Source organism: Lotus japonicus, chromosome 1, assembly GCF_012489685.1.
Source record: "Lotus japonicus ecotype B-129 chromosome 1, LjGifu_v1.2".
Lineage (NCBI taxonomy): Eukaryota > Viridiplantae > Streptophyta > Magnoliopsida > Fabales > Fabaceae > Lotus > Lotus japonicus.
Genome location: NC_080041.1, coordinates 98,314,264 through 98,341,587, shown reverse-complemented (window position 1 = coordinate 98,341,587; position 27,324 = coordinate 98,314,264). Strand labels below are relative to the sequence as shown.

At 35.8% G+C, this 27,324-nt stretch overlaps 3 protein-coding genes across 4 annotated transcripts; all 3 read left to right on the top strand.

The window, feature by feature from the left end:
* Positions 1-207: 207 nt before the first annotated feature.
* Positions 208-6,371, top strand: LOC130728235 (uncharacterized). Its single transcript, XM_057579621.1, has 12 exons — positions 208-569; positions 1,588-1,716; positions 2,249-2,341; positions 2,497-2,576; positions 2,982-3,095; positions 3,672-3,745; positions 4,095-4,171; positions 4,488-4,571; positions 4,655-4,747; positions 4,842-4,949; positions 5,028-5,099; positions 5,655-6,371. Exons 1-12 carry the CDS (start codon positions 297-299, stop codon positions 6,123-6,125), a joined length of 1,668 nt encoding a protein of 555 aa, XP_057435604.1. The 5' UTR covers positions 208-296; the 3' UTR covers positions 6,126-6,371.
* A 1,498-nt stretch (positions 6,372-7,869) lies between these two features.
* On the top strand, positions 7,870-10,743 carry LOC130728234 (pentatricopeptide repeat-containing protein At2g22410, mitochondrial-like). Of its 2 annotated transcripts, XM_057579620.1 has the most exons (3): positions 7,870-10,054; positions 10,143-10,404; positions 10,535-10,743. In XM_057579620.1, the coding sequence occupies exon 1, from the start codon at positions 7,958-7,960 to the stop codon at positions 9,710-9,712; it is 1,755 nt and encodes a 584-aa protein (XP_057435603.1). In that variant the 5' UTR covers positions 7,870-7,957; the 3' UTR covers positions 9,713-10,054; positions 10,143-10,404; positions 10,535-10,743. The 2 variants fall into 2 exon arrangements, with proteins under 2 accessions (XP_057435603.1, XP_057435602.1); XM_057579619.1 differs by having other exon boundaries at positions 10,143-10,743.
* Positions 10,744-14,440: 3,697 nt separating this feature from the next.
* On the top strand, positions 14,441-27,324 carry LOC130728233 (K(+) efflux antiporter 2, chloroplastic-like). Its single transcript, XM_057579618.1, has 21 exons — positions 14,441-14,689; positions 14,872-16,514; positions 16,944-17,115; positions 17,225-17,315; positions 17,680-17,816; positions 17,912-17,971; positions 18,086-18,205; positions 19,541-19,609; positions 20,230-20,295; positions 20,810-20,899; positions 21,676-21,780; positions 22,529-22,657; positions 23,089-23,298; positions 24,043-24,192; positions 24,880-24,933; positions 25,005-25,063; positions 25,598-25,664; positions 25,736-25,912; positions 26,035-26,091; positions 26,610-26,684; positions 26,972-27,324. The coding sequence occupies exons 2-21, from the start codon at positions 14,956-14,958 to the stop codon at positions 27,092-27,094; spliced, it is 3,570 nt and encodes a 1,189-aa protein (XP_057435601.1). The 5' UTR covers positions 14,441-14,689; positions 14,872-14,955; the 3' UTR covers positions 27,095-27,324.

Below are 27,324 nucleotides of genomic sequence, written 5' to 3'. Positions count from 1 at the left end.
ACTAAAATCATCCTTCTCTTGTAAACTAAACTAAAATAAAATCAATCCTTAAATAAATTCTTTTTTTTTTTGAAAGAATCCTTAAATAAATTCATTTGTATAATAAAAAAAACAATAAACAAAATATTATTGGGTCACTAAGTAGGGGTGATTTTACCAAATAGTAACCCAATAGTAATATTTCGGTTATTATTATTTCTTTGAATTTCATTTTTGATACATAGTAGGGTATTGGCAGCAAAAACACTCACCGCTTTCATCGCCTCTCTCAGTTCACGAACAACACCGGCGGCACAATGAACACCGCCGTTGAACACGAACCCCATCAAGAAGAAGTAGAAGAAGAAGAAGTTGAGGATTCATGTTCTTCAGATTCAGAAATCGGCGATGCGTTAGACTGGTTGGATTCCAAGGACGAAGATGAAGTGTTTGATGGCTCGTTCTCTTCCTCCCTCAGTTCCTGGCGCCCTAACGCTCACGGTGGCCACCACTCTCATTCCTCCACACTCCAACCTCTCGCCAATCGCAACCAGAAGTTCACACATCATATTCGAGCTTCACCCTTGGAGGTTCCATTCTTCATACTACCCCCTTTTTTGATACCCTTTACTTCCTTACATGCTTAATCATTCTAACATCCAAATGGGTGTCTCATCTTGCAATATTGACATTTGAAGAGTCTTTTATCGATTAAAGTTTGATTTTTTAGGATTTTACTGTAATTTATATTGATAAATAGTGCTTATTTCACTATTGGGTTTTCCCCTCCTTTTCAGTATTACTTGGTTTTTCATTGAAAACATTGAGCTTTGGACATTGTTGTTATAGCTGCATTAGAGTTTTTTTTTTTTGGTACAAATAGACTTAGTTTGAGCTTTCACCATTTGGTTTGTTTTGAAATAGGTTTAAGTTTGAGACCTGGTGGTGCAGGAGTGGGAAGGAAAACTTGTTGATATCTGCTTGTTTGTGTGTTTTTAAGTTTGTCTTGCTCATGTCCCCGAGGGTTAGCTCAAGTGGTAAGAGCTAGGGGACATAAGGGTTGGGTGGGATGAAGGGTCCAGGGTTCGAACCCTGAGGAGAGACTAATTTACTAAAATTACTAACAACTAACATTTGCCTATCAAAAAGAAAAAAAAGTTTGTCTCGCTCAGACCCTCCTGGTTTCCAACCTTTGCACTAGAAGTTTCAATGCCATTTGTAAGGGAAGCTTGCAGAGTATCATCACTCTCAGGCTTAATTGCCTCATATTTCTTGTGATCTTTACATTGTTCAGTAAAATATAGGTCACAGGAAGCCATTTTATGGGGTGGGATTTTTAACATCCTCCTCCTTAACTTCCTCAAATCCTCCATTAATGCCTGCCTACAGATGTGACTTCCGGAGGCCCTTTATTGGAATGGACATGATTTTTTAAAACAATGCTACTTTTTTTTTGTTTCAACTGCATTACCTCTGCTGATTGAACCATTCTGTTGATTTAATTTATTTGACAGAGATTTATTGCTGCCTTCATAAGAAATATTGTTCCCTTTTATCCTATTGGTCTTGTTTGTTTAATAGTTTTGAAATTGGGACCTGTTGGTGCAGGAGTGGGAAGGAAGGATGAATGTTGGCATGTCTAACTCTGTGACAACAGCAATTCGTGGAAGTGTGAGAGATGGGGCCATTGGTAAAACTAATAAAACTGAGAAAGCAGACCGAGCCACTGTTGAGCAGGTAAATTATGTTGATTTCATAAAATCTGGTACCTTAATTACATAAAAAAATTAAGTCAATGTTTGTTACTTCTCCCTATCCACTCGTTGTACACCTCATTACATTAGTTATATAAAGTATGATAGTTTAATAACTTGTTTCGTGACATGCTTCCCTACATTTTATTTAAAGAGTATATTATACAGGTGTTGTGCACGTATAATAAACAGTGACAGTTAGTCATAATAGAAGCTGCTGAGCTTCTGTTATTCTGTTCCAACAGATTCAGCTCTGCCCTGCAGTTATTTCTGTTAGGCCCTACTTATAAATAACGAGTTCTCTACAGACACTTCTTTGTGCTCAGTTCTCAAAAATGTTCTATATACAGTTTCGGTTTTCTCTCACATTCTCTCTCCCCCTTTCTTTCATTCTCTTCTTGCCTACTCAAGTGCTTGCCCATTTTATTTTATTCTTTTTTATTATTATATAGGCTTGTTTGTTGTATGTTTCTTTTTTATAATTATCATGCAGCTAATTCTAAAATATTCCCTAGGCAATTGATCCAAGAACGCGCATGGTTTTATTCAAGATGCTGAACAGGGGTGTGTTTAACGATATCAACGGATGCATTTCAACTGGAAAGGAAGTATGTGACACACCAGAAGCCTTTATTTTCATGTTTAAGTTTGTTTTTTCTTGATCTTATGGCTTTACTTCTATGATGAGGACTTTATGTGGATAATTTGTTATGTGATACCAATCCATCGTATTTTTATTTTGACATTTCTTGTTCTTTGACAGGCAAATGTTTATCATGCAACCAAAAACGATGGTCAAGAACTTGCAATTAAAGTGTACAAAACATCTGTTCTGGTATTTAAGTAAGTACTCTATGTGTTAGCTTGATTTAGCTTCTTCTGTTATTATAGATTATGTTGAAGGCCGAAAATTATGAAAGATTTACATAAGAGAGCACTGGAATCTTTATTCAAGAAAACTTTTGTTATTATTTTTTTATCATGAAAAAGTTTCTTCGAGGGGCTAGATCCTGGATATTATGATATAATATATTGTGAAAGAATTTATGGAGTTATCTTGCCTTTAGAATTAGTGAAATTGTCTTGATACATGTTCTTCTAATAAATTCCTTATATACATGCAATGCACAAATGCAGCACAAATTGTTTTCAACACATTGAATGGAAACCTGGTTTCTTGAACCAAAGGTGCCTTTTTTTTTTATTTATCATATGAACTGAACTTTATAATCATCTGGGTGCCTTCAGGGATAGAGATAGATATGTGCAAGGAGACTTCCGGTTTAGGAATGGATACTGCAAGCATAATCCCAGGAAAATGGTAAAAACTTGGGCAGAGAAAGAAATGAGAAATCTTATGAGGTTTGCATTTGTTCTTTTTTCGTTTTTTTTTGTTAGCTTATGCATCACAGTAAAAACTGTTAATGAAATTCCATTGAAATATGATATACTAAATTATACTATTAAAAGAAAAGGAGAGAGAATTGAAGGAAGGTAATCATGTCGGTCAACATCATCCGCTATGCATTAGGAGTTTTGTTATTAATACTCCTACCTGTAGGTTATGGCTTGATCCGTTGCTAACCTTAGATAATTAATATGTTAGCTTTTACTTAAACCAGGAACTTCTGTAGTCATCCTTTCTAATAGTTGAGATCTCTGTTAAGAATTTTATTTACGTCTTAGAGCAAATAAACTCAAATAAACCTATATGAAGTGTTAATCTGTTCTGGAGTGAATTGTCATGGTTGTCAATTTTTCCGAGCTTTTGCTCTTTTTTCCTTCTAGAGTTTTTTCTTCTGATAAAGGGGGCTCCTTGTTTTGCTTACTCCCTGAGCATGTGGGTTTATTCCTTGGGCTGATTTCAATAAAAAACTTTGATTATTTTTTTTTTCCTGAGCTGTTTCGTTCTTTTGCCCTTTCTATATTGGATTGCAGGCTAAAAGCAGCAGGGCTTAGGTGCCCTACACCACATCTTCTGCGGCTACATGTTCTGGTTATGGAATTTATAGGTATTGCTTTATCCTGGATTTTGAGAAAATACAAACTGACGATTCTGATCGATTGTCCATATTTAATCAGTTGCTCAAAATTGATCATATGGATTATCAGTTTATAAATGTCTACATTTGAATAAAAAAAATGATAGAAGAGTAATGCGTAGTTTAATTGCTCTGTTCACTTATATTGAAGATGGAACTGCTAATAGCCACCCTCTAATTATCTATCACCAGTCTTCGAAAATTCCGAATTCTTTCTGTAGCATATATTATATTATTCTGGTAATGTATACTGCAGTATAGACTGAATAAATGCAAGTACAATTTTAATTGAAGTTCCGTGGTTATTTGTTTCACATAGGAAAGACTGGTTGGGCTGCTCCTCGTCTCAAAGATGCTGCTTTATCTCTAGACAAGTTACGGGAAGGCTATGTGGAGGTGGGTGATACAATAGTCTATTAATGTTTGCATGGTTTAGAAGTTAGAACATATTCCTTTAGCAGGTCTCTTGATAGTGTGTTGTTGATACTTTAACATGAGGTTGTTGTTTAGGTCCTTGGAAGCCTGCTATCTAGAATGATTACTAAAACCATACTTGTTGGTTAAAGCCTGAAAAGTCTTTACCGTCTCCTTTGAGTGTCATTTAGGGAAACACTTGTCCCATGTTTTTTACTCTTCTAAATTCTAAGGGTGCATGTTGTAGTCTGTTCTGCCAATTTTTGAGGTTGAAATTATGTGAGCATTTGTATTTCAGATTATTATTGCAATGCGGACGCTGTATCAAAAGTGCAAATTGGTGCATGGTGACCTTAGTGAATATAATATACTTTATTTTGAGGTTAGCATATCCTTCTACTGTTTCTATTTCATTCATTAAATGTATGTGTCAACAGTCAACGAATTTTTTTCTTAATTTGTCAGGGTCACTTGTATATTATTGATGTTTCTCAAGCTGTTGATCCTGACCATCCTCATGCTCTTGATTTTCTGCGTGAAGATTGTGTTCATATATCTGTAAGACTTATAAGAACTTGCTCTAAATTGCATATTTCTTGTGTGTTGGTGGGGCTAAGGGAAAAGTGTGATTAAGTAGTTGTTTCTCTTGTAGGACTTCTTCAAAAAGCATGGTGTGGCTGTCATGACAATAAAAGAACTGTTTGATTTTATTGTTGATGCATCCATTGCTGATGATGCTGTGGATAGCTATTTGGAAGAGGTATTTGTCATTCTCTAATTATTGTTACATTTTATGAACAACTTCAAAGTAATCATTGTGGTATTCAAAAATTTCTAGGTGCAACAAAAAGTTTTAGCAAGAGGAGATTTATCCGTGGAGGAAGAAATTGCGGATTCTGTATTTGTGCAGGTAACCTTCCTTTTTATGTCAACTTCTTGCTTGGAAAATGCTATCTAATTTCCACTTTCTTTTCAGGTTTTAACTTTTTTACAGAAAATAATATGTTGTTGTTTGTTTCCTTTATTAAACTTTGAAATCTAAGAACAAAGTGATAGTATTTTTGTAATGGAAACAGAATATAGGAAATGGCATCTGAGAGGTAAGTAACTAATACACCCTAACAACCAATTCTAAATCTAAACATGATTGTTGGAATATTTTTTTGTTTGAACTATAGGTATACTCCACTTAGGCAATCTTGTTCGAGCCGGGTAGTTGGAATATGATATCAACATAGAAGTTTATTTATTTCTCATAAAATTGTAAAATTCATTCCTTATTTTCATCTAAGCCGCCACTTTTCTTATTTTCTTCTATAAGCAGTAGATATGAGCTTGATTAATCATTTTTTTTTATCAAGAACTGAAATGGGGTTCAGAACTTCAGATTGATCTTTGAATAGGTTTGTGGTCACATTGATCTTTTATGTCCGTTCTTACACAAGTTTCTGAACTCTTGTTACAGTCTTACATTCCAAAGAACCTAGTTGATGTTAAGAATGCTGAGGAGGATGCACAACGGATAGCAAGTGGGAAGGACACCGGCGATTTATTATATAAGACCATTACAGGGCTTAAACACGCTGTGCCGAATACCCAGCCTTCCCTGCGAGATGGCGAGCAAAGGCAGGAATCAAGTCGTATAGAAGATTCATGTTTAATTTCTGACAGTAAATCTAGCCTCGCAGAGGGTGATGATGCGGAGTCTCAATCAGATCAGGACGAAGATAGTGCTACTGATCCTGAAGAGGATGGGGATTCATCCTCTGGAAGTGAAACCGGTTCTCCTGTGGATAAGAAAGCAGCAAGAAAAGAAGCTAGGAAGGAAAACAAGAAGAAGGTGAAGGAGGAGAAGAAAGAAGCGCGGAAAAATAAAGTCCCTAAAGCTGTGAAGAAAAGAAAGCAAAAAATGGCAAAAGCTCGTAAGACTAGATAGGGATTTATCTATTAATATGATTATGATCATCAATTTTGCTAGTAGTTTGTTTGTCTTTTATAGAAGTCATAATGAGATATACAAAAAAGAGCAGACCTAACACAGCATTTTTGTTCAATCTGTAATTTATGTCAGCTTATGCTTTTCTCTACATTACAAATTAGTTTCAGCCCTGTTGTTTTCTGAACATTCCATTTAACTTCATATAACGTTTTGCTGTTTTCTTTATGAAAAAAATCTTTCTGATAGCTTAGATTGTAATCCCAATTAAATAAGAAAAAATATCAATATAAATAAAGAAATCAAGCCTAAATAATAATCCTAATTACCTTAAATTACTTTTCATCAAGACATTATAATTATAATATAATTTACAACATGATCATTGTATTGTAATTTTTTTTATATTCTAAATCTTGATTTAACCTAAAACTTTGAGCTTGTTATAAATATATTCTCTATGGACAAATTATCTAGTATTGTCACTGCAATTTATATATTGAACCAAAATAGACTTTGGGAATTAGGGCAAAAATCATGTGCAAATGTAAAATAAGACTGAAATAACGGCCAGCAACATGCCCAAATAAATAGCGGCATGGTCGAGATATCTCTAAAAGGGTTGCTCATCAAGTGAGATTTTAATGAATACAAGTCCTCCATTTATTGGGGCAAAAGATAAACACGAAACCTTGTTGCTGTGTCAATCCAAAACTACCATGTCCTTTTAAAATAGGTTGTAATGAGCATTTTAAAAAATATATGAGAAGTGCTAGTAGCCTAGTACTACACACTTTATTCGTAATGCTCACTATTTAATAAGTTCAAATTCCTGTAGGTCTCGCCAAATTAATGAGACTCATATAATTTAATGGATCATACATGAGTTTTAACCAATAAAAAAGTGTTAGAAATAAAATATCAAATAGAATGTTGGTAGCTCAAAATATAAACTATTTTGATAATATTTCATAAAAAAATGCTAGAAACATTCTATTTCCAACACTCTTTCATTGATTGGTTAAAGTTCAAGTCAAATCCACTAAAAATATTAGACCTACCTGAATTTCAATAATCAATTAATAAGAGAATGTTGAAGAGAGTGTTGGAAAGATGATATTGCTAGCACTACTTAAAAAGAAAAATACATTCTTTTTGTTATATAATAATATACACTATCTCTGACTCGTCGTGCTTTGGAGATATCTCACAGTAGATGTGTACATGATTCAACCCTAACCATTGGCTCGTTCACCCACATTTGATCGGGTTTCTTCGAGTCCAGGGATGAATTTGAGTTTAAAAATTAGCAGGTGAAAGTCAGATGTAACCGTCCCAACCTGTCCCACAAACATGGTTTGTATATTTTCATTAATAGTCAGGTTTCAAGTGAGTATAAAATTTCTATTATTTTCTCCAATTTAATATTTTAATATTTTGTTATGAAAAACTTCAACTCTACATAGTTCTTTTCACAATTCATTAATGAGAAAAATTAGTTTTTTACCGAATGATAATTATGTATAATTCTTCAAGGAGATATGAAATGACATTCAATTTGTTCTTGAAGGCAACTCAAGCTCATCATTTTATGTTCGATCCATGTTAAACCCGCAACTCATCCGGTTTCCTCATGTCTAAGAACGAGTTTAAACTAAAAAATTGGCCCAATTAGCATTTAGGAATTAGGACCGATAAAAGTCAAGTCAAACTTGTCTCAAACCCCCCCCCCCCCCCCCACAACATGACATCTCACATCATCGTTGAATTACAAACGATAAACCCTATAGTTCTATGCTACTAATATTCATGGATAGCTTGTAACAAGGGCAATGTTCTGCTTGAATGATCGAAACATGAAACTATCCAAACCCATGACGCGCACCTTCAATGCGTTTCTTCACACAGACCCTTCTTCCTCTTCCTCCATTTTCCACCACCTCAAACCCCTCGCACTCTCCCCTACAAACATCCACAAAGCCCAGAACATCTTCAACCAAATCCACCAACCCACCTTGCCCCTCTGGAACCTCATGATCCGCGGTTGGTCCCAAAGCGACAACCCCATCGAATCCCTTCGCACCTACAACCTCATGTTCCACCAAGGCCTGGTTGGTGACAGCCACACCTACCCATCTCTACTCAAAGCCTGTGCTCGAGTTTCTGATGTTTCCTTCACTGCAATGGCCCATGCCCGTGTTTTGAAACTTGGGTTTGACTCCCTTTTATTTGTAACTAATGCTTTGATTAATGCCTATGGTTGTTGCGGTGAAATGGGTCTTGCCCGGATGGTGTTTGATGAAATGCCTGAACGGGATTTGGTCTCTTGGAATTCGTTGATTTGTGGGTATCGTCAGGGGAAAAAGTTTAGGGAGGTTTTGGGTGTTTTTGAAGCGATGCGGGCGGCTGGTGTGAAGGCTGATGCTGTGACATTGGTGAAGGTTGGTATGGCTTGCTCTGTTTTGGGTGAGTGGGGTGTTGCTGATGCCATGGTTGAGTACATTGAGGAAAATGAGGTGGATATTGACGTTTACCTTGGGAATACGCTGATTGACATGTATGGGCGGCGTGGGATGGTTGATCTAGCTCGAGGAGTGTTTGATAGGATGCATGACAGCAATTTGGTTTCTTGGAATGCCATGATCATGGGTTATGGGAAAGCTGGGAACTTGGTTGCTGCTCATGAGCTGTTCGATGCTATGCCACAGAGGGATGTGATCTCATGGACTAATTTGATCACAAGTTACTCTCAAGCAGGCCGTTTTTCAGAGGCAGTGAGGCTTTTTAAAGAAATGATGAAGGCTAAGGTGAAGCCAGATGAAAAAACCGTTGCCAGCGTGCTCTCTGCGTGTGCTCATATTGGTTCGCTTGATGTTGGGGAGGCTGTTCATAACTATATAAGGAAATATGATGTGAAAGCTGATATTTATGTTGGAAATGCCTTGATAGATATGTATTGCAAGTGTGGTGTGGTTGAGAAAGCATTGGAGGTGTTTAAAGAGATGAGGAAGAAGGACTCTGTGTCATGGACTTCAGTGATTGCAGGCCTTGCTGTGAATGGTTTTGCAGATTCCGCACTTGATTATTTTTCACAGATGTTGAGGGAAGGTGTTAGGCCATCTCATGGAGCCTTTGTTGGAATTTTGCTGGCTTGTGCTCATGCTGGATTGATTGATAAGGGGTTGGAATATTTTGAAAGTATGGAAAAGGTTTATGGACTGACTCCGGAAATGAAACATTATGGATGTGTTGTGGATCTTTTGAGTCGCTCTGGCAATTTACAGAAGGCATATGTGTTCATCACTAAGATGCCTGTGCCTCCAGATGTTGTTGTGTGGAGGATATTGCTAAGCGCCTGTCAGCTTCATGGAAATATACCCTTGGCTGAGCTTGCCACAACCAAGCTTCTTGAACTGGATCCTTCTAATAGCTGTAACTATGTGCTCTCCTCTAATACTTATGCGGGGTCCAATAGATGGGAAGATGTTATTAAAATGAGAGGACTAATGGAGGAGAGTAATGTACAGAAACCATCAGGTAGCAGTTCCATAGAAATAAATGGTTCAACTTCAAACAGTGTAAAATGACTGTTATATAGAATAATTCATTGCTGTATAAATTGATTTCGGCTGTGGAACAGCATGGTTTATGGAAGGGAGATAAACCAAGGGCCTGAAAATTTGAACCTGACCCTGATGGCCTTATCGACTTTGATTCGTCACAAGTGACTTATCTCTAAATCATATAAGTTTCCATCGAGCAATATTTTTGACGCGGAACTAGTAGAGTAGAGTTGTTTATTGTGGATTCCAGATCGGGTTGGTAAACAGGAAAAGGCTTGGTGTTGTCTGAATTGCCTTTATGTTTTGTGCTGAAACTGGATTGATCAGTGGCTAGACAAGATTGCAAACCATGTCTCAGCTATAAGCGTAAGTGACTGCTGCAGTCGCACCCATCCGCTAAATTCGATGTATATATTATTTATGTATTTATCGTTCTGTTTTTTTACTGGGACAGAAAACTGAGGCAACCATCCGCTAATCAATGATAAGTATGCAAAAGGAATGAGCGGAAGTGAGTGTAGCAGAAGGAATGCCTATACGTTTTGGATGGTCAGCCATGGGAGAAGCACGATGAGGCACATTCTTGCACGTGGATTTCAAATGTTTGATTTATTTTCTATTATTGCAATTCTAACCCTTTTGCACATTCTGGAGATATTTGATAGTTCAAGGACTCCAATTTCAGACCAGAAGCTATAACCATTCCACATAAAATGGTGATCTTCTTTTCTTTTTTCAATTCAACAAGTTGTTTTTAAATAGCTTCGTTACTGCAATATTTGTTTTCATTTTACCCTGTTCATAGTCCTTGAAATTCATTGATTGTCTCCCGAATCTGGTTTGCAGTTTGTGCAGTAAAGGTTGTGAGTGATGTCTTAAATTTGTTGGCTACATGAATTGTAAGCCATCTGCAATACCCAACCTTTGTAGTTTTCTTTTTCATATTAAGTTGATGGGCTAGACGATTCTGTTGTCATGTTTCTCCACTTGATGTACTTAACTTAAAAAGCATTGCCTGATACAACTGATTCAATAAATGGTTCAGATATTTTCAATGTCGTTGGATTCATATGACAATTTTCAACTGCTTTTTCCTTTATTTATTCATATGACGTTGGAGGTACATGCTCTACAACCTCACTTCACATTTTAAGTTTATAATTAAGTATAATTTTTGGTGGTGTAAAATTGTTTTACGTGAACACCCTATCAAACTATGCAACATAAGACAAATTAGTTACTTCCCTTTTATTTTATTTTAATTAAATTAAAATTAATTTTCTGAAGCCGTGGAAATCAATTAGATGTCTAAAGTTACATTAATATGCGTCAACTTTTTGTTCTAAATTACAAATGCATTATGAACTCAAAATTTATAATATATTTACACGATAAAGTGAATACTGTTTTAACCTTTTAAATCGCTACATACAATTGAAAATTTAAGTAGTGAATAGTAAATCTAAGAACTAAAAAAGGCTTCGTGAACGGCACGGGTTTCATCCTAGTTAAAATCATAGTGTCGCATCATCTTCACAAGTGCTTATTTTCTTTTTGGTTCACTTGTACAACCTCAAGCCTTATCCTCGGGTTAGTTCCATCCATTTGGTGATTCTATTCTATGAACCTACTCTTCTTCCATCTCTTTTCTAGCTTAGGTTTCATTTGGGTGTCATAGCAACTCAGGGTATGATTAGAATTTAGAACTAATGATGTAGAGTTCGTGATTCGATTCAAGAACCTGATATTGACTATCATAGCAAGTCTTTCATATTAAAATGAGTTAGTGCTCAAATCTCTCAAATAAATTATGAAAAATGTGAAGAAATTGAACCTAAAATAAAATTTAAAAGAATGTAAACAACTAGATAGGATTTTCAATATTGAAGTCTTCTATTTCATGAAGCATCAACATCATGAGTTAAGAGCCAAAAAAGTGAAACTATTGAGCAAGAAGAGCCAAAAAAGTGAAACTATTGAGCAAGAAATCATGATTCTCTGTAAATTCTCTCAAGTTTTCTCAAGTTGAAATTTGTGTCTACTTCTCTTCGTATATGATAAATAAGTGACTCTTTCAATATTTATGAAGAGAGAAATAGATACAATTTTTCTCTTGACATAACAGTCATGTCACTTGGAATGATTCTAATCCATTGAGAAAGTTGTTTTTTATATATTGCTAGTGTTCTGAACTGAGATCCGGCCAACCGGCCTAAAACCTTTAGGTAGGCCCAATGCAATCCATACGAGACGACCAAGCTTCAAACCAGACAAACGGAAGACTAAGTTCCCATTAGTCTAACCAGCTAGCTAAACCACTCTAGTTAAGCTGTTAAAACTATGGTCAAGTTGTTAGAACCAAGCTTAAGTTGTTATGTCAGATTATTTGGAAACCCGAATGAAGTTGTGTTTATCTCTCTCTTCATATATATTAAATATGTGAGACCCTTTAAAAATTTATGAAAAGAGAGATAGACATAATGTTCCACTTGACATTGTCATGTCACATGAGAGGATTCAAATCTTGTCTTCAATGTCGTTTGAAAAATAAAACGTTCACAAATATCTTCGGAAACACTATATTCGGCGAAGCTAAGCAAACTGCTTTTGACATTCAAAGTCAAGGTTAATTGCATTGTCTCACCATGCAAGCTTCAACTGACATCATGTTCACTTCCTAACAAAGAAGTGACCCGAGAAATCCGAACTTTGAAAGCAGCACCCCTGCAATCCAGCTCCACTCTACTACTTTAAAGGGCCAATTCCATGCTAATGAAACATTCATCATGAGTCTTGAATTGGCAATACTGATTGAAACAAGGTATTTCCACTCTTTTTTCTAGTTTCTTTTCCTTCATTTTGATGTTCCATTGGAGAAACTTATTAATCCTCCTTAGTAGTTGTTTCATAAATAATTGGGCATGTAAATACCCACTTAGATTTTTCACCCAAATTTACAAGGAAGCTGAACTTGCATTGAAAATTTTATGACCCTTGACCCTTCTATCATTTTTAAGTTTTATAATTTATAGAATTGAAATTTAGTGAGCTTATGACTTGCATATGTCATCTGAGTGTGTACCATTTCTCTTACTTGTAGATAATTGAGCGAAAATGACACCGGTTAGGAGGAGTGAGAGGCTGGAGGGGAAGCGAGGCAGGCTGAGTGACTTTCTCAATGCAATTCTGCTTCATATAATGTCATTCATGATGATACAAGATGCTGTCAAGACTTGCATCTTGTTAAAACAGTGGCAGGACCGATGGAAGTCCCTGCCTGATCTTACATTGCATGTCTCTAATTTCAATAATCCCTTATTTTTCTATGAATTTGTCTTCGAGCTCATGAGGCACAGACAAGGAACTGCTCTTGGTAAGGCTTCTAGACGAAGAGACACATAAATGAACCGATCTCGCACCCGAACAAGAGGTATCTCGATGGTGTATAGGTATGAGACTATACAGCAGAGGAGAACACAAAAGATTTGAATGATACTACCCATGACAACAAGATGCATCTTCATTTCAGAAACCCAGCTCATAAAAACTCCAAGGTTAATGAGGATTTCCTTAGAGCAATATTGAGATGAGTGACCTTCTGAAAAGTTATCACAAGAAGCGTCCAAGTGAAAACAAAGCACGCTGAAAAGACTTGTATTGTTACTATAAGGTCAGTCATCAGATGATTCGGATCAGGATGTTATAGTTCTCATGTCGAAAATTTTTCCAAATAATTCATCCACTGTGATCTTCGCCTATGCACTACTAGTTTATACAGCCGATCACCTTGATTTCTAATTGGAGAACATCTTGCTGACCAAAATATTGGGTCTGGGGGAGAGCAGTAAGATTTTATTATTCAATGTTCGAAAGTCTAAAATAAAAAAATTTGCATAAATTCAAGCTTTTTTTTACCTCCACCCAATTCTTGTATCTTTCACTTTCATTTTTTTTTGTTAAATCTTAAATCATTATAGATAGATGAATATACGGTACTTCATATGAAAATAGTCAAAATACATTAATATGAGGATATATGGCCTAACTTACATGAGAGTAGGCCAAGTCAAGTGTATTTGCTAGAAAATCCAAATTAGTCCAACATCAACAATGGACAGACATTATATACTAATAACCCACACGCATAACTCATTCATTTTAGTGGACGGTTGTTGGTTGTTCTCCTTGAAGGAGGGGGAGAAACACGCAGAGGTCATATAGGACAAAATTACACGAAGAATATCCTCTCGTATACTCAAATGGCCGTTTTTATGTTAGTGTCCAAAATATAAAGGGCATCCACCCCAAAAAACAACACATTATTTTGTTTTCTCTTTCAAGAATTTGATTCCCGCACCTTTACCTCCAACACATATATTCCACAACTTTTATCACTTAAATTATCATTCGAGGACAAAAACAACACATTATTTCCTTTTCTTAATACTAAATTTAATGTATATTTAGTTTTTTTTTACGATTCAGTCGAATCATTTTCCCTTAAAAAATTGCGTGTTCAATTCTTATTGCTGATGTAAGAGTTGTGTTGGTGAACAATTTATAAATAATCTATAATCCTGGAAGCATACTTCATCTGTGATTGTAATCAAAGCCAATTGACACAAATTTTTATCCACTAAAAAACCTGGTCTTTTTAATTAAGACTAACTTAAAGTTTGTGATGTAGTATTAATTACTATATTGAATAAAATATTGTATAAAATGGCCGTTTTAGGGAATATCGCTTTATTGCACACTTTCTCTTCTGGCTTCATCTTCCCTCTCCCCAAACAGCGAACACGAAGCAAGTAGTAGTTGGTGCCAAAAAAACAAAAACAAAAACAAAAACAAAAACAAAAAACAAAAACAATGTCCTAAATTTCGCTGTCTCACTTCTCTGAGCTCTCAACTTCGCTGAATCGTTCGTCTCTTCCGCCATTTCTCTCCATTTCATGATCAACCCTCGTCACACTGCAAGCTATCGAGCTCTTCGATGCATAGGTACGTCGTGACTTTTGCATCGTTCCTATCAATCTCGCTGTCTGTGTTGGATTCAACAGTTTTCGATTTCATCTTTTGAATTTTTTCACTCAGGTTTTTTATGAATAGCTGATTATCGCTCGTGAAATGTGTAATTGGAATTTTCCAATTTTTTTTGTTTATTAATTAATTTTTTTCTTCAGGGTTTTGATGAATTGCTGATTGCTACTACTTGTGAAGTGTTAGCTTTGTGACTGTTGAGCTGTGGACGGCGTAGCGATTTCGATATGGATATGACTTGTAGCTTGCCGCAGTCAAGAATGATACAAGGAGGTGTTGGGAGACACATATCAGCTGGCCGTTTCGATTCGAGAGGGAGGGGTTTTGGTTGTGCATTTCTCGGCAACTGGAGAAGTGGTTCGAGATTGCATTTTAGTAGGATGAATAAAGTTAGTGGTGTTTCTGCTTGTGTTTCTGGTGGTGAAGGTTTGAATGTGAAGAGAGGTTTATCTTGTAAGAATAATAGTCTTTTTACGGGGTCGAGAGTGATTTGGTCTAAGTGCCAGGGCAGTGATTCTTTAGCTTATGTTGATGGCAACGGCCGCAATGTTGATCATGTGGAAGGTTCTGGTGAGGGTTTAGGACCGGGACCCGTTTCTAGTGCTGAACTTGAAGCAACTTTGGAAGAGGAAGGGCAAGCTGGGAGCGAAGGTGGAGAGTTTGAAATAGGAGTAGAGGAACTAAGTGTGGATGAACTGAAAGAGCTATTGCAAAGAGCATTGAAGGAGCTAGAAGTTGCTCAAATAAATAGTACCATGTTTGAAGAGAAGGTTAAAAAGATATCAGAGACTGCTATATTTTTACATGATGAAGCAGCTCGTTCTTGGAGCGAGGTTAATTCCACTCTAGACACCATTCAAGAAATTGCAAATGAAGAACATACAGCTAAAGAAGCTGTCCAAAATGCAACAATGGCTCTTTCTGTAGCCGAGGCCAGGCTTCAAGTAGCCTTAGATTCTTTGGAGGTCGCAAAAGAAGTGCCGGATTCAGAAAAAGGTTCTGATGAGGGTACTGGGGACAAGGACATGGCGGAGAAGGGGAAATCACTTTTCAATGCTCAAGAAGATATCAAGCAATGCCAGACACATTTAGCCAATTGTGAGGCAGAGTTGCGACGTTTGCAAAGTAGGAAGGAGGAGCTGCAGACGGAAGTGAGCAAATTGCAAGAAATTGCTGAAAAGGCACAGCTGAATGCAGTAAAAGCCGAGGAGGATGTTACAAACATAATGCTTTTAGCAGAGCAAGCTGTTGCCTTTGAACTTGAGGCTACACAACGTGTAAATGATGCAGAGATTGCCTTAGAGCGAGCTGATAAGTCTGTCTCTAATTTGAATGCTGATACCACAGAATCTATACAAGTTCAGGATGTCGAGTCTGTTTCAGAGGATGAGAAAGTGGATCAAGGTTTTTCTAGTGATGCCACTGTTGAAAGAAACGGAGATTTGGCAACTGATGATGAATCTCTTCTTCCCAAGTTATCACCTGAAACACTGTCTGAAAAAACCAGCCATTTGGAAGATATAACACAGTCTGATAATTTAAGTGATAATGAGAATGGTGTTCAAACAAAAAAACAGGAAACACAAAAAGATTTGACTAGAGACAGTTCACCCTTTGCCCCCAAGGCATTATTGAAGAAGTCTTCTCGATTCTTTTCTGCATCGTTCTTCTCTTCTACTGAAGATGGGGCCGAGTTCACACCAACATCAGTTTTCGAGGCCCTTGTGTTATTGGCAAAGAAGCAGTTGCCCAAGCTGGTTCTTGGGTTATTGTTAATGGGAGCAGGGTGTGTAAGATCATGCCATATCTTATTCCTTTATTGCTGTCATTTTTATTTAAATCTTTCTAAAAGGGTCTTGTCTGAAAGAATATATACATCATTTATTTGGCAATCGGCATATAATATGCATGGTATACGAGTAGTTTTTAAGAAATATTATGATGGCATTTTTGAGCTTCCTATGCAATGCAATATGATTGAGAATGTCAAGGCACAATATTCACTGGCTTGTTTGGAAACTGATTTTGAAGATAAATTGCTATCATTTGGAAATTAGAATGGGATCTATGCCTTGATATGGGCCACCTTTATTTGAGTTGTGCAATATGTTTTAAAGGAGACTATATTTTGCCTTTTCGCCATGTTGTTTTACATGCAAAGGTGTAATATAAAGATTTTACCCAGTATTTAAAAAATAGTAGATTTTTATTCCAGGGTTGCCTTCTATGCCAATAAGGCAGAGAGGAATGGTCTGCTGCTTCAACAGGCAGATGTTATTATGACCAGTGCTGAAGAAGTTTCCTCTAGTGCAAAGCCTCTGGTTAGACAACTTCAGAAACTCCCCAAGAAAATTAAGAAACTCATTGCGTCATTACCTCATCAAGAGGTTTGCTTGTCTTTGTTCTTGCTCTTTAGTCTTGCGCTCAATTCTTATAAATTTTAGCTGACTGTTTGCAATATATATATATACATATATATATATATATATATTCCAGGTGAATGAGGAAGAAGCCTCCCTCTTTGACATGCTTTGGTTACTACTCGCAAGTGTTATATTTGTCCCAATTTTTCAAAAACTCCCTGGAGGTAACTCAGTTAGCTCTGTGTTGAATCAAATATTGTCTGTCAAAGTATCACTATTTTGCTTGTCTAGGACTCTAGAGGTAATGTGAGTAGGCACCAAACTCCCTATTCCTTAAATGAAAATTTGATTCATGGATTAAGCTGTCTAATATTAAAATAACAGTTTACGACAATATCAAACTGTTACTTTTAAGGCAAATTTTGTTATTTAAATAGAAATATTGTGCTTTTGCTAGAAGCATCTAACCATTATCTGGATATGTTAAATTTCTCTCGAAGGTATGCACGATAAATTGGTTGTTTGTCTTACCTTCACAATTTCTCATGTTCTGCTGATGCTTGTCCTCTTTCTTGCCACAATGTCCAGGTAGTCCTGTTCTTGGATACTTGGCTGCTGGTATCTTGATTGGGCCTTATGGTCTCTCCATCATTCGTCACGTTCATGCAACAAAAGCAATAGCTGAATTTGGAGTTGTTTTCCTTCTATTCAATATCGGCCTGGAGGTGTGGTTCCTTATAAGTTATTGTTCTACCTTAACTTGTTCATCACCACAATCAAAAGAGTGAAACTGAAGCTCTGAACTGCTTTGTTATTTTAGCTCTCTGTTGAAAGACTAAGTTCGATGAAGAAATATGTTTTTGGATTAGGCTCCGCACAGGTAATTGGGGAAATCTGTCTTCCATCCTTGTTATTATTGTTCACCTCTAGCTATTTTTGTTATACTGTAGTAATGTATAAGCTGATAATTTTTAGCATGTATGAACAAATGCAGGTTTTAGCCACTGCTGTAGCTGTTGGCTTGGTGGCTCATTATATTTGCGGCACACCTGGCCCTGCTGCTATTGTCATTGGGAATGGCCTGGCGTTATCATCTACTGCTGTTGTTCTTCAGGTAAATAACCCGATTGCTGTTAATATTATTTTAAAAAGTAAAAACCGTTTAAGGGGTTTAATTGCTGATCATGTGGTATACGTTCTCACACTAATCAATTTAACAACTCAGCTTTAAGCTTTTCTTTTTTATGACTGTCTTGAGTGGTGCCCAGTGTGCGGGCTAATACTAATTTCACCCTTATTTAGTTTTGTGAGCCTAAAAGTTGAATTATACTAATAACATGTTACAACTTAAGATATTAGGTTAGTGAAAATCCGATAAAATCTCTACTAAAAGTTAAGCGGACCACATTTCAATTTAACATGTTCAACAATATGCATACGTTCGTACTTACGCACATACTATTAAGATATCACATGGACTAGAGAATAGAGATGTGACCAAAGTAGTTCTTAATACTAATAAAGACTTGGGTAATCCTTACCTCTTGAGCTAGAGAGTAAGGCCTAGTTCACACACACACACACCCCATCAACTAAAATAAATATCCTCTTTCTATACAAATCAGTCATACGACCTGAAAAGGCAGTGATAAAATAGAACATATAATCACTCTGATTGTTCATATATAAAAAAAGTGGGAAACGAACATTATCCCTTATAGTTGCATTAGATTGTTCTCAAACATAACGTTAACCACATCTAGCAATGGAGGCCTGCCCTGGGCACACCCTAAGAACATACTACATTGCGGCTTGCGAACCTGAAGGGTAGAAATGGGGTGAATCACAGAAACTTAACAAAAAGGAGAAGCATGTGATTACACAAGTATTTAAAACCTAACATAACTCAGGACATAAAGTAATTGAAGGAATAAAAATTTATAACCAGAACCAATTAATGAACTAATATTTTTCTTTTTTAGAGACAAATATAAATATAAAAATATTCGTAATCAAGAGTAGTGGAGGAAAAATAAATACGGAAATGACAGGAGAGGTTCTTAGAAAAATGAAGACGATCAAACCTCTGTTGGAAGGAGAGTTAGTATAAGCATTTTTAATATGAGTGAAATAGAACGTTTCATTTCTATTTATTCCACAAACAATATCAACCTTTCTTGAAGAGAATCAACTGAAAAACTTTATTTTGGGCAAATAATTGCTAAAATATTTGTTGTAGTTTGCATCTGTTAATAAATTTATCAATGCATTTTACCACTTGCTTAATATTTGTAGTTGTATCAAATGCTCCTTGTTGAGAAGTTCTTGTTTGAGTACATATATACAGTCCAGGTTATCTTGTCATCAGATGGAAAATGACAGTTTGTTCTGTCCATATTTTTTCTTTTATTTCTGGGAGTCTAATATTTTCAATGAACTTGTTTCCCAGGTGTTGCAGGAGCGAGGTGAGAGCACATCACGGCATGGACGAGCTACATTTTCTGTTTTACTTTTTCAGGTTACTTCATACCTTTCCCATCCATCTAGATACTGAAGGATTTTCATATCAAATAACATGCTAGATTTTAGAGAGAATGTATTTCTTGTGACATATTGGTGGCTTAACTTTTTTATGAGTGGCATCTGTATCTTGCTTCCATATCATACTGTTTTCCTGTAACGTTTGAGTAAGTTAAACACGGTTTCCTTAGTTGCAAGGTATGTTATTGAGTGAGCATAATAATATCTTTGCACTTTACAGTCGGCAAAGTCCAGCATTTTACATGCATACTGAACTGAAGATATGCTAGTACAATGTTTTGCTAGTTGGTTCATGAAACATGCTAACAAGTATCTTTCCAATGAGCAAGGATTCATTAAATTTGAAACTTTGAATGTTGAACAAGATGGTTGACTAGTTGTACACATCAACTTATATTCCCCCTGAGAACTTCATTTAGTATGTTATTCTATGTAGATCCTCTGCAAGAATCCTCTACTTTGTTGCTCTATCTGGTCTATTGTTATGTGAATTTTCCATTTCTAACGCTGGTTGTTTATTATTAACAAGTCTGTTTTGATTGGTGTTACAATATTTTGAACCAAGTTGACTTTTTATTCTTTTTTGTTTCTGTTCAGGATTTGGCTGTTGTGGTCTTGCTAATACTCATACCTCTTATTTCACCTAATTCTTCCAAAGGAGGGGTAAATTTTTCTAAGCACTCCTTGTCATAAAATACCATACTTTATGATAGGCATTGTAGTCATGAGGTTTAGCTGTTTAAATATGATTAAGCTGCATGGACTCCGGTGAAGATATACAGCTTATGACACAGAACACTTAATGATGTAGTTTGACATGCAGAAAGAATTGTGAAAGTTACTGAGTCTCTCGAACACTCAGTGTCCTTGTACCTTCTCTAGTTCCCTAATTGGGGAATTAGGGTTCATAATCAGTAATAATTCCTCTTCTTCCTGGCTGGTTTCTATCAGAGACACAGATCAATCTTTCTATAATTAATTGAATAATGTTTTTATTTTATAATATATTTATTGAAAGGGTCGAGATACCAATCTATCTTTCTAATTAAAGTTGGTTCATGCAAGAGCGAGATTGGTAGTTGTTGACATGACCTTGCTGCTGCACTGTCATCATTATTTTTTCCACATGTATACTCTGGTGTTTCTCCTCATGGAGATACCAATCTCCTGTTTTCAGGTTGGCTTTCAAGCCATTGCTGAAGCTCTTGGAATGGCTGGTGTAAAGGCAGCAGTTGCTATCACTGCCATAATTGCAGGTGGACGATTGGTAAGTGGTATTCAGACTGAGATGTGAGATCTCTCATCAGGATAATTTCGATGTACTACTTTGTAGCTCTAATCTGGTAGCTGATTTATATGCTTTACAAATAATATGCATTTATATGGAGCATAACCCTAGGCCATCAATTCTATGGTTTTAATTGATACATATGATCTCTTTGAAGCACGCTCAGATATTTGACTGATCATGATGGATGGATTTTACCAACCAGTTGAGCTCAATAGTAAAATTCTTTATATTTCAATTATTATCCATTTTTATTTGAATTCTTCTATATTTAGTTGTTAATATATATTCTATATATATATATATATATGTGTCTATATAATGTGTAGAATATATCTTCTAGATTACTTTTTATGTTTTTCTATTCAATTTTTAGTTGGTTGTATTCACCAGTTTTTACAATAATAGCTTGTTCCACGACAGGAGTAACTGTATTTCTTAAATGCTTCGGATCTTTTGCCTGTTTATGAAGGATACTTTACTTTAATGTTCATTTTCAAAATTCAATGGAAAGAAAAATACTTCATTGTATTCAATATCTTTAAGGGGTGAAGAATGAAAGAAATAAAAAAATTAAGTTCCATAATATTGATTGCGTCAAGATCCTGATGCTATAAACATATAATCATGTAAAATCCATTTTATCAAAGGGAAAGTGATATCCTTTCGGGGTTCATTAGGAAGGCATTGGGTTGGGTGGAGGTACTTAAATTGCAGATTATGCTTTAAACTAAGTTTCCTGTTCTTCTTTGCAGCTCCTCCGACCAATATACAAGCAAGTTGCAGAAAATCAAAATGCAGAAATATTTTCAGCCAATACGCTCCTTGTTATTCTTGGGACTAGTCTTCTTACAGCCAGGGTATGTGATTGTCCAGTTGCTTTTCCTTGCATCCTTTCTTTGGGTTTTTGACATGTTGAAGAGTTTCTTCTAGGGTTTTTGTTTACTATAGAAACACTCCTATATTTCAATAAGATTAATTAGAATAAATTAGAAAATGAAAAGACCTACCAAGGTTAGATTGTTTTGTCTTAGTATTGTTCTGAAAACTGAACCAACCAGTTGGATCAGTTTAATTGTGAACTGTTCTGTTAGCTTGTCTGTTCAAGTCTCTATAATTGGAACTAGAGAACTGGTCTCTTAACTGGGGAACTTGCTAATGACAGCGTAACTGGATACAGTTAGAGAGGTTGAACTAGTACAACGTTAATGCCAGAAAATGCAACAATCTGGGACATAGGAAACAAACACAGATGTGTAGTACAAGAGGGCAACATTCAACCAGTGTCACTAGTGTTTCTTGTGTAATGTTCTCAGATAGATTGCTCTTATTTAAATTTATTTGATTGCTTCACATAGAAGGAGTAATTGAACCTGGGTGTGTACTGTGTAGCTTAGATTTAGAAGGTCACATTCAACCATTGTGCCACTAGTACTTCTATGTCATGTTATTAGTTCAATTATTCTTATATCAATTTCAAGTTATTGCTGCATATAGAATCCAAATCATTTATGTTATGCACTAGTTATTAAGCATTAGAAGTAAATAGCTCATTTGGAAAAATTCCCTACTAGATCTTAACCTTTTTTTTTTCCTTTGCTTAAATAGGCAGGACTTTCCATGGCATTGGGAGCATTTTTGGCTGGTTTACTACTGGCAGAAACTGAATTTTCCTTGCAAGTTGAATCTGATATTGCTCCATATCGTGGTCTTCTTTTGGGGCTGTTCTTTATGACGGTAGGTGCTGAATATCGAATTTCACAAATTTATTAATTGTTTTTATTTTATTTGTTCACATGACCTCTTTTCGTTTAAAACTGAGGTTACAATTGTTTCTCACTTTCAAAAGTGGTGGACTATCGCGATTGATATGAGCAGAATAGTGGTTCCAAAGTCCTGCAAAACTACAGCATTGTGGTTGCATACTTCTATTATACAGCATTTAAACTGTCTAGAAAAAAAAGGGTATAAAAGAAACACCTTCTGAACTTTTTCTGATCTTGAATCTAAATGTAATCATTATGCTGCATCGATCAGAAAATCTTGATTGCTTAACTGCAAAGTTGTCATAGGCTTCTATTCTTACAAATGTTATTTCCAATGTTATAATAATCAAGCCATCTTTGATCTGTGTATTAAGTACCAATTATATTTTGTGATTATTTCAGGTTGGAATGTCTATTGATCCAAAACTTCTTGTTTCAAACTTCCCAGTCGTCACTGGGACATTGGGACTCTTGATATTTGGCAAGACTCTCTTGGTTTGTTTGATGGGTAAAATCTTTGGGATTTCCCTCATTTCTGCCATAAGAGCTGGTCTTCTTCTTGCTCCTGGTGGAGAATTTGCTTTTGTGGCTTTCGGTGAAGCTGTTAATCAGGTTTTGGTCCTTGAATACTGTTCTTTATATGGTACTCTGGATAGGCTCTATATTCATGTTAAACAAGTCATTTTGCTGTAGTCTAGTTAGTTTAATAAATGGATAAATAATAGGGGCTTGCCAGACAATGATGATTTAAGTTTGTGTGTCTTGCTGTTTTTTGAATGGTGGTGTTAGTGTTTACTCATTGTGTCACCTATTCTTGCATTTCCCAGTGGCTTAGAATTTAAAGTAAACATTGTTGTTTTAAGAGGGAAACTTGAATGCACTATGTATATGTTGCCTCAATGATTTCCGCTTATGGCCTTTGAATTTTCTGGAGAGTATATGATTCTATCTATCGAGGTGTGTTGTATTTCTTTTACTTGGCAGTATAAGGATGGAGAGGAGCTCCAGGATTTACTGAAATCAGATGAACATTCTATCAATTTTGGGCAGAACTATGCATCTATTTTTTGGGTGTTCGGCTCATGCCAACATTTATGGGAATTTCAGTAGTCGATATCCAGAGATTGTGGGTCTCTTTGCTAGCATGATTCTTATTTATATGAACTTATCATTCTTTTTAATTTTTTTTATATTTTGATACTTATCTCACCTTTAGCTTTTGATGATTGGTCATCCTTGTAAGTTGAATAATCTGAAATATATTGGTGCATTAGTGTCTGCTAAGAATTTTGGTTTTCTTTGATAATCTGCAAAAAAAAAAAAAAAAACTATTTTCACTAATTGGCACTTCCACAGGGCATAATGTCTAGTCAGCTGTCATCTTTGCTGTTTCTTGTCGTGGGCATTTCAATGGCCATCACACCATGGCTAGCTGCAGGAGGCCAGCTGATTGCTTCCCGTTTTGAGCAGCATGATGTTAGAAGTTTATTACCTGTAGAAAGTGAGGTAAATTCTCTTGCATGAGTTGCTGACCAGTAATTTTGTTAATTGCAAATGGTCAATTTTTAGCTTTACCAGTATCCATGATGGGGGCTCTCTGCTGGTGAACTGAACACCATCTTTCTTACTGCTAAGTAGATTGTATCCTATGTTTCATGGGGATGAGAAGTCCTGTGCAGTGGGCACAATGCAGCTGCATAGTCTGCCTCCAGCGTTCATTGGTTTAGGCATCTGAAATGTATTAAGGGACAGAAGCAGAATCTATGCCAGCATCCTTGTTTAAACTATTTACTGATACTGATAGTGTTTTCAAATAGAACTCATAGTCAGAGAAATGATAAAAATATCTATTGTTTTGAAGGGAAACCTTGATATTCTTCAATCTTCATGTCTTGGAAATATCAAAAACTCGTATTTCTTGCATTTGAAATGTTTTGGCTTGTGTTCGTTTAATCGCATTATTAACATGCTTTTTTCAGATCCCTTTTACTGTAGTTAGTTTGTTGTATGTAGTTTAGTTTCAGGATTCTAGCTAATAAGTATATAGTTAGGTTTAGGAGATTGTCTGTAGTGCTTACTACAGCAGTGGTAGACAGTGGATGCAGTTAACCGTATGAGCTTACTTTTTTTTTTAATTTGGAGTTGACATGAGAATTTAACAGTTGACTTCTTTTTGGATGACACCTTTCACAGACCGATGATCTGCAAGATCATATCATTATTTGTGGATTTGGACGAGTTGGCCAGGTAAACTCCCTCTTTTTTGGTTTGATTAATGAGATTAATAAGTATAACAGTTTACCTTTGTGTTGTTTCAGATCATTGCACAACTTCTTTCCGAGCGACTTATTCCATTCGTTGCACTGGATGTGAGAGGGTAACATAACATTGCTAATTGAAACTATTATCTTTTTCTTGCAATTGTTTCTTGTGGTTAAATGAATGATTTGATGTCTGTTATGAAGTTTTTAAGCTTAGTTAATCATATCTCTATGGAAAAAGAAAACAAAATTACAAGCTTATTTCTGAATTCTGCCTCCCAAGGGGAAACTAGAACAAAACAATTACAATACTCTTTCACTATGTACAAGTGAAAACTAGTTGGGTTTATGTGTGTAGCTTTTTATAGTTGAATGGAGCACCTATTTCAATGATTCTGGTAATGTTGGAATGTGTTATGATAATAAATTGACAGACCATGAAAAAACTGTGATCTATATTTAGATAATTATAGGATACCCAAAAGCCTAGATTACCCTAATGTAATTTATTGCATGTTATTATGCTCTTAACAGAATGTTTATTGAGATTCTTTCCTACAATTTTCCCCAAAGATGTGTTATATTTTATGTGTGCAATTTAAGATAGGAAGTTGAACTAACCTAATTTCCATATTTGCTAATGCCTTCAGTGATAGAGTGGCAGTTGGGCGAGCCCTGGATCTCCCTGTGTACTTTGGAGATGCCGGTAGTCGAGAGGTAGTGCACATTATTTCAGTTCATAAATCACATGCATGTTCTTTCCTGACATTCTTTTTATGCATGACTAGGTACTACACAAGATTGGGGCTGAAAGGGCATGTGCTGCAGCAATAACTCTAGATACGCCGGGAGCAAATTATAGAACAGTTTGGGCTCTTAGCAAGTACTTCCCTAATGTGAAGACTTTTGTTCGTGCCCATGACGTTGATCATGGATTGAATTTAGAAAAGGCTGGAGCTACTGCTGTAATATTCTCATATCTATTCTAGTATTCCATTTTAATTATCTTATGGTGAATTCCAAAATAGTGGGAGAAGAGTCTTGTTTTTAGTGGAATGCCTATTCTAGAATTTTCTATCTCTTGCAGGTTGTCCCAGAGACATTGGAACCCAGTCTTCAACTAGCAGCTGCCGTGCTTGCTCAGGTAAATCAATTTTCATTTAGTATCCTATTTTTTATTGGAATAGAAGTAGTAGTGGAAGATATTTTTATGTCCTCAGTGTATCTTACAATATCAATATTGAGATTTGAGAGACTCATATTTGACTATGGGTTATGACAGACACAATAAAGATATAAATGATTATGGTCATTTCTTGTTTTGATGGGGTCTTGGTCACATTAGCTGAACTATTGTTTAAATCTACTTGTCCATTGGTCAACTTCTATTAGTTGTTTTTTGAGCATATTTTTGTTCGTTACAGTATATTTAGATTAGCTTCATATCTTGTTGACAGTACTAGCTGTCCTGTTCATTAAATTGAATAGATGAAAAAAGATTATGAAAATGCCAGATGTTGTTTAACTTTAGGTCTTAGAATCAAAACATACAAAGAAAATGTTTTCTTATTGTATTTTTATCTAGCGTATGAAATTATCATGCAATGCTATAACATGAAGTTGGATGATCTTTAGTTTTCTACTAAGCGTTTCTTTCTTCAGGCTAAACTCCCCACATCAGAGATTGCAGCAACTATAAATGAATTTAGATGCCGCCATCTAGCTGAGCTCACTGAGGTACGCGTTCCTTTTAAACTAATGCAAAATCATGCACTGCTCGTATCAGTCATTAGTAATTGATGTCTTCACATGGATGATTTTATGTTGTATTTCTAACGCACCTCCTCAGGAAAGAGCCTTTTGGGCTTGAATTGAACTCTAAACCAGTTAGTGAGAGACTTTCATACCATGTCACAAACTATGTGAAAAGCTTAAGCTGTAGGATGAGAATATACATGAACGATTTTATACTACATTTCTAACTGTTGATGTCTGAAAGAATGTTTGTTATTGTATTGCTGCAGTTGTGTGAAGCAAGTGGAAGTTCTCTTGGTTATGGATATAATAGAATAATGAGCAAACCCAAATCCCAATCCCCAGATTCATTAGATGAGGCTCAAGTCTCTGAAGGGACATTGGCAATATGAAGATTACCCACATAGACAAAGTAGAAGGCAGAAGATAACAAGAGTTAGGTAAAAAGAAAATACTAGTGAAGAAATGTATAGCAGATTGTAATAATTTCATTATTATGTACAGAAATACAGAGGGATAATACGAGATGCAGTAGTTTTTCATTGTCATCTTTTTCCTCTTATGCGAGAAAATTTTGGTTCCCAGACCTTCATCTAATGTTAATTGAAGATCCACAAGCTCA

What these genes read in the sequence shown, in the direction of transcription:
- LOC130728234 (XM_057579620.1), top strand. Translation starts at nt 7,958, where the DNA reads ATGTTCTGCTTGAATGATCGAAACATGAAACTATCCAAACCCATGACG.
- LOC130728233 (XM_057579618.1), top strand. Translation starts at nt 14,956, where the DNA reads ATGGATATGACTTGTAGCTTGCCGCAGTCAAGAATGATACAAGGAGGT. An exon ending in GAGATGCCGGTAGTCGAGAG is followed by an intron (nt 25,665 to 25,735) that starts GTAGTGCACATT and finishes ATGCATGACTAG; the next exon opens with GTACTACACAAGATTGGGGC. An exon ending in ATCTAGCTGAGCTCACTGAG is followed by an intron (nt 26,685 to 26,971) that starts GTACGCGTTCCT and finishes GTATTGCTGCAG; the next exon opens with TTGTGTGAAGCAAGTGGAAG.
- LOC130728235 (XM_057579621.1), top strand. Translation starts at nt 297, where the DNA reads ATGAACACCGCCGTTGAACACGAACCCCATCAAGAAGAAGTAGAAGAA. An exon ending in ACCGAGCCACTGTTGAGCAG is followed by an intron (nt 1,717 to 2,248) that starts GTAAATTATGTT and finishes AATATTCCCTAG; the next exon opens with GCAATTGATCCAAGAACGCG. An exon ending in GAAATGAGAAATCTTATGAG is followed by an intron (nt 3,096 to 3,671) that starts GTTTGCATTTGT and finishes ATTGGATTGCAG; the next exon opens with GCTAAAAGCAGCAGGGCTTA.